Below are 10,512 nucleotides of genomic sequence, written 5' to 3' on the forward strand. Positions count from 1 at the left end.
CTGATTGTGCAGGGAGCTTCTTCTGGAGCAAAGGATCCTATTGATTTCCTAGGGGGTCTACGTGGGTACTTGCATTATTGTTTGGGTCGATTCCCCCTGATATGTAAACCAGATAAAACGTCTCAGAATTCAAAGTGCTGAAAATAAGACCAGGTTAAAATGTGCAGTGCAAACCGTTCCAAATATAAATACCTTTGTCTTAAGAGTTAGGCACCTAGAAGAGTAGTCCAGAAATTCTTACTCTCCACGAGCCACGACTGACACGATGTCAGGTATTTGCAGCCCACACATATAAGGGGAAAAAGAGAAAAGCATAATATTTCCCAAAACATGATTTTTGTCTCCATTAGGGTCATATTGTGTTAGTGAACATTTAAATGTGATAAACGTACTGGGAAATAATGCCTGAGACATGCTAATGCAGTGAAATCAATGCCTCTTCCTTCCATCACCGCTCGTGACGTGGTGTGGGATGACATCTTTCAGGAGGACAGGGAATTTCAGCTCCCTGGTGATGGAAATGGTCACTCAGTAGACCCAGGGGGTACCAATAGCACGGTGTTCTCCAGAGTTTAACGTCACGGTATAATGGCCCAATGAGAGGCTTGTCTGAAAGTCCGTCACTCATATTACCCTACAGGTCATTTGTTTTTTCCTGGCCCCCCCATCTGCCAGATCCACACACCAAAAGAGGGTTCCTGTATGGTAGCCTACAGCCCTCAAAGAGCTGGAGTAGTGACTCTCTGTGTTAATCTCTTTTTTCACAGATACGCTAGACATCCACATGTACGCATCTGATGGAGGCGATCTACGCGAACTTCGCCCCGCCTTAGAATCACCCTCCAGCCCGAAGAACTTACTGGGCAGGGTGAACAGGATTGGAGTTGCTCTGAATTTGTCAGGGACAGACAGCTACCTGGCATGCGGGGCAGGGACCCCACCCTCGTTGACTTTGGAGGTAAATGGTGGTGGTGGGGGTTCTATTTCTAGTGCAGAACGTGAGTGGAGAGAAGCATTATTCTGTATGGAAAATTAAAGGCTCCCACCCTCTTAAGCCTGCAGTAAAGTAAAGGTCAATCATATATCAAACAAAACAAAATAAATGAGTGATATACATCATATAATTTAGCAGTTAACCAGCAGTGGGAACAATAGAGGTTGGAAGCAGGGATACAATATTCCAGGAGCGAAAATACATCAGGATTCTTCAAGGCAGCTATTGTTACTGAAAGGAGCCGGGCTCTATTGAGTACTATCTTCTTCCCCCAAGTCTGTCAACAGCATTCACAAAGAGAAAGGTGATACAAGGAGACACCACATCCTTTGAGATGTCAGTAACTCATCAGTTAATTCTGACTGCAGTTGCAATCAAAAGCCATTGATACATTCCATTGTGACTTACAGATAGGCGGAGCCCCCCTTCACGCCCTCTGCTAATTGCAATTTGGAGTGAAAAACGAACCCATTTTGTGTGTCGGCAAGGCTTTTCCGACTTGCAAAATTAGTTGAGTAATAGCAAAAAACGCCTTTTTGCAGTCGCAAGCCCCGTGATTTTTGCAAATAGCAGAGTTTGCAGTTGCAAAATTGGCCTCTTATCTCCTCATTTGAGTTGTACCCATTTATATGCCGGCAGTGCTCAGATTAATTTTATTTCCCCTACAGTTATTCCCTTCCTTCAGTAGAAAATATAGGTTTTCTTTGCAGTTATCCAGCACTGATCGGTCCCACGGATGGGCTAGGCCATATTGGGCAGATTTCCACCAACTCAGAGGGAGAAAGAAGAGTAGCTCAGCAGTCTGCTCTGTTACCTCCTGTCGTTGTGTCTGACAGTAGGGGCACCTCTCAGAAGCACATACATTCAGCATCCAGAGGTCTGAACCTTCCATAGTGCCCTCGGCTTGCGTGTACAGTGCTATATGTTGTATTGTGTGTGTCAAAAGTGAGGGTGTCACACAACTTCTGCCACAACTGATTTCCATGGCTCATGCTGATAAAGAGTCTGCCCTTGAGCTCTGATGGAAGATCTACCAATCTTCCGGGTCCACATGTCTTCCTCTCATTGGCTGAGCCTTACAGAGGGTGAACTAATAGATGGAACAGCTTAAACTCTCGCAAATGCGAGACCTATTACATTGCAAATGTGTTTGTACTGTAACATTTTTTAAAAAGCGTTAGGAGAGAGCGTGTCTTGCCTGCAACAGCAGGCAGGACATAGCTATTTGGGAAAATAGTGCTCGGAGGCTGTAATTGAACACTACAGAGTAACAACAATAGGGACTGTCACCATGGGATGACTGCAAAATTAGACAAGACGGTGGTAAGGAGGGACTACTAAGCCTATTGACAAATGAACAGCCACAGTTTACAGTGGACAATGACACAAGCCAATGAAAAATGTGTGTGGAGAGTGGGACGGAGCTTCAAGCCCCTACCTGAATACAGCATGCCTCACAGAGAAGCGCATGTACTGCCCAGGCTCGATCTAAAAATGAGCGCGGTCGACACCCATTTGTCAAAACATTGCAATGATTGAGAACATTACATGTGATTGTATTCAGGTGGCCACCTTCACTCCTTGAAAAAATAAGAGCGAAGGGAGGTTTGCGGCAGATGACAGCTGCCTGCTCCGGTGTCCTATTCACAACTGTAAACAGGGCTCAAGGGCAGCTGATAGATGCCCTGGATATTCTTGGGGTGAGGTGAGCACCCTAGGTGCCCTTGGACCGGACAGGATAAAATAAACATTCTCAGTCCTCACGCAAGCTTTTGGGGGCTCAAGGTTCCTAAACTCCGCAGCAGATGGCTGGCATCAATGAAATAATTTGCCCTAGACTGGGTTGCTTTAAGGTCTCTAATGTCCTCACACTGTACCCATTCCTTCTTCACCCTCAAAAAACGGTGATGACTGATGACCAGCACACTTGTTGCAATAACAAACATGGCACTGGAGGAAGTTCTAGAAATTAAAAAGTAAGAGATAGAACACGGAAGACAATCACCTATTCTTTAAGAAGTGGAAGACTTTCACCCTCCGAAGTGGCATGCTTCATCATAGGGTCTCCTCCTTACGGCAGATGTTTGTCAGAAAATCAGGATGCACTCCAATATAGAAGCTCTTAGAGCCAAAATAGTTTTCCACCCTCTTACTGAGTTCAGGAAATACCGACCAGCAGCGGCCACACCATTAGGGCAGAGGAGCGCCGTTCACCACCACCAGCTGCAAATAAAACAATAACATAAAGGGTTTCTTACCCGTTTTATTATCATTTTTTTTAATCCCCCTGGACCCGCCTCCAGGACTCTGATGAGTCTTGGGAGCGGATCGAGGGTGGATAAGACTGTGTGTGGGAGTGCACTGCGCATAAGGTGTTTGGCCAGCCATTTTGGGACGGTCAAACACCTCATGTGTAGTGTAGCTTCTCCAGCCCCAGCTGCGTTGCTGGAGCTGGAGAAAGTAGGCAGAGGCTCCCAGCCTGCCTGGGATCACAATGTTGAAGCGCTCAGACCAATCAGGAGGCTACTTTCCTTTAGTGTCATGATTGGCCCAGTACAGTCTGGAGGCCTGCCCAGAATCAGGAAGAGCAGGACGGAGAGGACTGCGGTGGCGGCGATCAAGTAAGTTTCTTTTCTTTTCTTTTTTTTGGGGGTAACATATGCACCTCCGCATTAAACTGTTTTGACTGTAGAACAACTCATGTCTCATGCTCGGACTCCAACCAGCAAAAAATACTGTGAAGAAAATCTTCACTTATTAATGAATGATCTGACCAAAATAGGATAATTGTACTTTGTGAGATAACCCCATTGTTAAAAACAGTTCCATTTCGTATCACACAATGTAATCACAACAGGCACAGTGGTTGATAGAAGATGGTAAACCATGATCATTAATGTAGAAAATGGATTAGCATTTTTGGTTATAAAGTCGAAATGCAAAAAAAAAAATTCCCAAACTAAATTAGAAAAATAGAGTAAAATGGAATTAACAAAATGTCACCAAAATGGCAGAAATCCAATGAGGTAACTAGAAATATGATTTTTTAAGTTTTAAGTAGGAATAGCGTCAAGATGCATAAAGTGAAAATAAAAGTCAGTGCTCATGGTAGACCGGAAACTAGGAGCAATTTGATGCTGACCATAATGGGGAATGAATGTTTGCTCTTCAAAAGGCAAGAGCAAACAACCCTGGCAGACTCTGGTCCTCACTTGTAAGGCTTCTGTGAGTTATCCTCCATGGACTATCTTGCAAGTCATTCCCTCGTAAGAGTTCCTAGTGAGTCATACAAGTTTATCTGGCATACCATAGTGCCAAAAGAGTTTCAAAAGGGTCTATCTTTCCAGCCTCTTGAATGCCTTCTCATAGTCGATGAAGTTGAATAGAGGGCGGAGTTCCATTCCACCGATTGCTCAATAAAGATGCACAGTGTTGCAATCTAGTCAGTACAGGATCTATCGTTGCAGAAGCCAGCCTACTGGTCTCGTAACTGAGTTCGACTTGTTTCTCAATCTGTTCAGGATGACTCTGTTGAGCACTTTGCCTTGGGTTGGTAGAAGGTTATCCCTCTATAGTTTGCACAATTACTCAGGGCACCTTTCTTGGGGATCTTGACCCAATATCCCTCCTTCCAACCTGATGGCTCCTTTTCCTCCTCCCAGATCCTTCCAAACATGGGGTAGAGCATGTCTGCTGATGTCTTAATTTCTACTGTCAGTGCCTCAGCAGGAATGTTTGTTTGGGGGAAGGGGAATGATCCTGTTAAGGACACCAGAGGCTGGAATCTATATAAGAGCGTACATGTGAATGTGCCTCTGGGACCATGAATTTAGATACATCTTTCAAGATCTAGGCTTAAATTAATTACCTACGTCAATTTCTTTAAATTAACACAATGCTTTTACCAAATTAACAACACCTTCTTTGTTTTGCTACTATATCGGGATAAATTATCCTCGATACTCTTTAACTGAGTGGCCCTGAAAAAAAACTGTGCTCTGAGTGGTTTGCAAGGACTCTGCTACTGTTTAGACCATCTCATTTCCACTAAACATATATGTCACTTGAGCTTTCTAATTTTGTAAGGTGATACTCAGAGTCACGTGAAATTTATGAGTTCTTAATAGGAAGAATTTAGATGTATGTCTTACACTGTTTTTTTTATATACTTGGGGCCTCATTTATGAAAATGTGCCTTGTTGCACCATATTTACAAAGGGACGCATCTAGGTAGATACGTCACTTTGTAAACCCCTGCGCCACATTATACCTGCGCCAGGTATAATGTATGCAGGGGGGGCGTTCTGATGCAAGAAAGGGTCATAGAAGTGAGGCAGTGAAATCTATAAGATTTCACTGTTCCACTTCTAGGACACAAATGCGTCAATTTCTTACGCCTGCCTCACAGCAGGCGTAAGACTGACGCAGGTCCTTTCACATGGGGCTTGCCCCAGGTGAAAGGACACATTGCTGGAGTTGCGTCACTTTTGTGACACACTCCAGCAATGCGTCACTTTTGCGCCATACAGATACGTCAGAAATACTGACGTATCTGTAACTCCTTGCGCCATGATGCGTCATACTGTAAATATGACGCATCATTGGTGTCGCAAGGAGTGCGCAGTGAAAAGTGACGCATCGCTGTTTTCACGCAGCGATGCGTCACTTTTCATAAATGAGGCCCTTGGTTTCTAATAATTCTCAGAAAATTAAGTGAAGTCCATCCTTTGAAAAGGAATACACCATACTATTCATGTGTTGTGTTGATCATCGCCACATAAGCAGAGAGATGTAGACGATGTCTATCTACCATTTTTTTTTAATTGGTAAAAGCATTGTGTTCATTTATAGAAATTGACGTAGGTAATTAATTTAAGCCTAGGTCTTGAAAGATGTATCTAAATTCATGGTCCCACAGGCACATTCACATGTACGCAGGAATGTTGTCAGGTCCTGCTGCCTACCCCTTTTTCATATGTTTGATGGTTTTCAGTAGTTCTTCCTTGGGGGTCAGCTGCATTGATTGGCAAGTCCTTGTCAGCTGGCTGTATGTCTGGCTGAGACTGCAGTATGGGCTGATTCAGCAGCCCTTCAAAGTGCTCCTCCTATCTTCATTGTTGGCCTCCGTTACCCATGATTGTCTCCCAAGCTTTGCCTTTAACAGGTCTTTCTGGCCTGTTATATCTACTGGAGAGTTTCCTTATTTTGTTGTAGAGTTATTTAAAGTTTCCATGGCTTGCTGCTTCCTGGGCATTTGCGGCAAGAGCATCGATGAATCTTTGCTTGCTGCTCTTAATCACCTCATGTGTACAATATCTAAAAAGTCTAGCCTGCTCATTTGGCTGAGTTGTGAACAACGGTGGATTGTGACATTGCACATCCACGGCATAATGTACGCCTTTACAATTCAACAAATTAGTTCACCTGCTGATGAGAGCTGATGTGGGTACCATGAACGCAGGTACCTGATAGAGTCTGACCCTGTTCGCAAGTGTCATGAAGTATGCTTATAAAAACCACTAGAAGGTTTGCCTACCATTAAGGGTGAATAAAACAGAGCCGTTACAGCATGTATAGTTGAATGTCAGTTTAAAAATGATAACTGCATCAGACACTCAGTAAAAATATTATCCTGGTGGATCTTTCTCAAAAAAAGATATTGTTTGAAGAACCAGAATGAAATAATAGGTCAACCTCTTGTCTTTTCAGATAAATGTAAATGCTATATGAATGCACTGATCATAAAATCATAATTTTAAGCAATGTGTGGAAAATGTCGCATCATTATAGTCATGTGAAGAAGATTTACACATATATAGTGAGATCAGCTCATTTAAGGAGTGGATAGAAGTGGACCTACTTCAGAAGGATGTTTACTCAATCCATGCAATGTCATCTTTCAACCCAGCAAGATGTGATCTGAATTTGAAAACCCATTGTTATTCTCTGGTGAATCATCTCACGGTCATGGAGCTTGGATCAGGAGTGAGATGAAGCTTTTATAGTGTGATTCATTTGAGGTCATGCTCATTATGTCCCATTTCAAGACAGCGTCCAGGCATTTTAATAATTGAGCTGTGGTCAGTGGCGTAACGAACCTTGAGAGGGCCCCCCTGCAGGGTACGTGAAGGGGCCCCCTCCGGACTAAATCTTGAGCTCCCCAGCAGAAGTGTGGTGCTGACGGGGCCCCCTGGAGGGTGAGGGCCCCCTGCATCGCGGGGGCTGCAGGGGCCTGTGTTACGCCCCTGGCTGTGGTGGCGTATTATACTTTTGTATTCTCCTTTATCGGATTTTAACCTTTCTGGTTGGCATGTGTACATATCATAGGCCATAAGGTGAATTGATAAACTAGGTCACTTTCATTGTGTTACAGTTGATATGGAGGAAGTTGTCAGCTCCCCAGGCCTTCTGCAGACTGCTGATAGCTGCCCCAGTGCCCTAGCTGCAATCACTAAGGGGACACAGGTCCAGCGTTTAGCTTTCCAAGGCCCCCCTTCATAGTCCAAAATATAAGGTGAAGGATGTCCAGACCCACGCACAGCTGTCCTGGCACAATTTTGCAGAGGTAGTTGTCTGCATTCTCATGCTGATCTTCAAAAGTATGAGTCTAAAAAAACATTACATCTCTGAATAATCTAGAGTTAAAATGAAATTAAAGAGAAGGTCAGGCTAACTGGTGTGTCAATAGTGACTGCTGCATAATCTAGGGTAACATGAAATTCAAAAAAGAAAAGGTACTGTCACAGCACCACATTACACAATATAGAACATAAAAATATATACATAAATATGCATATCATAGAACATTTACATTTTCTACAACAAAAACTCCAAAAGCCATCATAGTGTACACAGCAAATAATGGCATAGAAGAAGCTCAAAACCTTCAATAAGACCTTGTGACCATGACAACAGCCGATCAATAATATCCTCAAAGCTAGCAATGACTATATTTTCACACATAAAGAAACAATCGTGGCATCACTATTTAAATTCACTATCATTATTGCTACTTAGCTGCCCAGTGATAAAAATGCTCGAACATTCATCAACATGGCTCCTCTATATCTCATTCACATACATTATGCTGCTTCATACAGGAATGGTGGGGATGGGAGTTAAGGGTACGCGAGTACAATGGGGTTGGGTAATAACTTTAGTAGACTACTGTTTCTTGCTAAATATATGTCTATGGGATGCAAATTCTGCACAGTTAAGTCTTTCTTGCTCTCCACCCTCCTCATCAGACGCATGCAGAAGCTCCAGGCAATGTGGATGACGATTCCGGAAAACGCATCATCTTCTGGCACAGTATCGAAAAGAACTTGAGCAAGTTTGAGTCCGTGCTGCATCCAGGTTACTACCTATGTACCCACAAGGTTGAGAAGGCCGGCAGCTTGGAGCTGTGGAACATGCCACAACTACTAGAGGCGATTTCTGAATTCCAGCTGTGGAAGTGATAGAATCCCCGAACCTGACCGAGTACAATCAACTCAGGCCTTGAATAATGGTGGAGAATGGAAACTTAGGATAGGTAGATCGTCCTGAATCAAGGAACAAGATGTCAAATAATCCAGGTGCGTCATAGCCTTGGAGAAAATAATAAACAAGAATTTGCATTGCAATCTGTCCAGCAATTGGCGAAAGTTAGAGCTATTTGCGTTGTAAATTATATTGTTTTTTACTTATGTTTTTTATGTAGTGGAGTGGATGTATGTTGTTTGTGGTGGAATCATGTGGTTTGAATTGGAATTGTAAGTTGTGGAATTGTGAGGGGTAGAATTATGTGGTGTGTAGTGTACTTGTGCATTGGAAATATGTAGCATGGTGAATAGATAGGGAAGAGAGCTATATTAATTAGATAGAAAGTAAGATTGAGAATGATAAGTAGTTTGTATATGAAGTGGTGAATGAACTCTAGATACACCACAGTACGGCCACAGTAAGGCAGTGGTCCAGGAACGGCTACAACCACTTTGGTACTGGCCTCTTGTCAGTGCATAAAATCAGGCAGGTCTACCCTACCAGAAGTTAAACTGGGAATAAGAAAGAACACCATTTTAAAATGGAGCCATAGCGACTGCAGCATGAATACAGGTGCCTGAAAGAACAACAAAGTGATGGATGGGATGCTTGAATTAATCTCAGTCTTGGAAATCACACATGGCCGCAACCCAGTCCTCTATTATTCACACAAAATGACACTCTAGAAAGAGGCCGTCATATGCAAATCAGTCTTGACCCTGCTCCAATAGGAGAAGTACAGCCCGAACTGCCAGACCAGGTCCTTTCAGCACAGCTACACCGGCAACCGCAGACTGGTTTCAACCTACTTAGGACTCATTAGTAAGGTGTGTGTAGCTTGAATCCTGTGGCAGAGTACTCATGAAACCCATGTCTAATCATATCTGTTGCACTTAGGGCATCCACTGAATCCCAAACAAAGTGATGGATGGGATGTTTGAATTAATCGTAGATACAGGCCATTGATTGGGCCGCATCCCAGTTCACCATTGTTCACCCATTATGCCACTATGGAGAGAAACGTGCCACACAGTAGTCTTTTTGTGTTTGAAAAGCTTTATTAAAGAAATTGTTAACATGTGAAGATATCAGCAGAAACAGAAAATAAGCTCAATCATCATATAGACCATCAACAATGCTAATATCAATAGTAAAAAGACAAAAAAGCATTTTATGGGTATTTAAAGATGAGGAAAAGGGGAAAGAAGGAGAAGGATACAAAAGGAATGAAGTGGGAGGGGAATAGGAGTAACATTGTCAAATATAAATACTAAAGACTACTAAAGACTAATTATGGCAGTAAACAAATGGTATAAATGAACAATACAAAAATGCTCACATAAGAAACTTGTAAAAGATGACAAGAAGGAGAGAGTCGAAATCCTTCTAGGAGGTTTAAAATGTTCTGAGTTGATATGTGGAGATTTCTTAAGGACCAGTCGATCCAGGTATAAAGTGAAAGGCAACCAGAAGAGATCAGTGTTACAGATTGGTTTGCAGGAGGAGGCAAAGGCATCATAGAGAAGTCTGTGAAAATGACATAAAGTGTTCCACTGACCTTGTATGGAGATGTTTGTAAGGGATTTCCAGTTAGATGAGATGTGTTGAAATGCAAGAGCAAGCATGAGATCAAAAAGACCATGTGAGTGTGTAGGAAGGTCTAAAGATTCAGAAAAACTCCTCAAAAAGAGAAGAGTTGTAGAGTAAGGAACAGAATTGAAAAGATGCGAGTAAGGTATAACCAAATGTTTTCCCAGAATTTAGAGACAACAGGACAGAAAAAGAAGAGATGAGGGAGATCAGCATTAGGAATACCACAAGTCCAACATTTAGAATCAGAAGAGGTTAAGAAGCGTGACAAAGAAAGAGGAGAAAGATAAAGTCTGTGATATCGATACAATAAAGATTGAGTAACAGAAGCAGAACGAGAGACTTTTAAGGATCTGGACCAAAGTTTATCCCAAAGAGCAACAGACCAAGTGCAATCGAAGTCC

At 42.7% G+C, this 10,512-nt stretch overlaps 1 protein-coding gene across 3 annotated transcripts in view; it reads left to right on the plus strand.

The window, feature by feature from the left end:
- Nucleotides 1-8,543, plus strand: part of LOC144791978 (uncharacterized) — a 385,056-nt gene extending 376,513 nt beyond the window's left edge. For all 3 annotated transcript variants that reach the window (XM_078666840.1, XM_078666841.1, XM_078666842.1), the window contains 2 exons: nucleotides 768-958; nucleotides 8,242-8,543. In XM_078666840.1, the coding sequence (XP_078522966.1) occupies nucleotides 768-958; nucleotides 8,242-8,454 (404 nt within the window). In that variant the 3' untranslated portion in view covers nucleotides 8,455-8,543. The remainder of the gene's footprint in view (nucleotides 1-767; nucleotides 959-8,241) is intronic.
- Nucleotides 8,544-10,512: the final 1,969 nt, after the last annotated feature.

This window comes from Lissotriton helveticus, chromosome 11, assembly GCF_964261635.1.
Source record: "Lissotriton helveticus chromosome 11, aLisHel1.1, whole genome shotgun sequence".
In the NCBI taxonomy this organism is placed as follows: domain Eukaryota; kingdom Metazoa; phylum Chordata; class Amphibia; order Caudata; family Salamandridae; genus Lissotriton; species Lissotriton helveticus.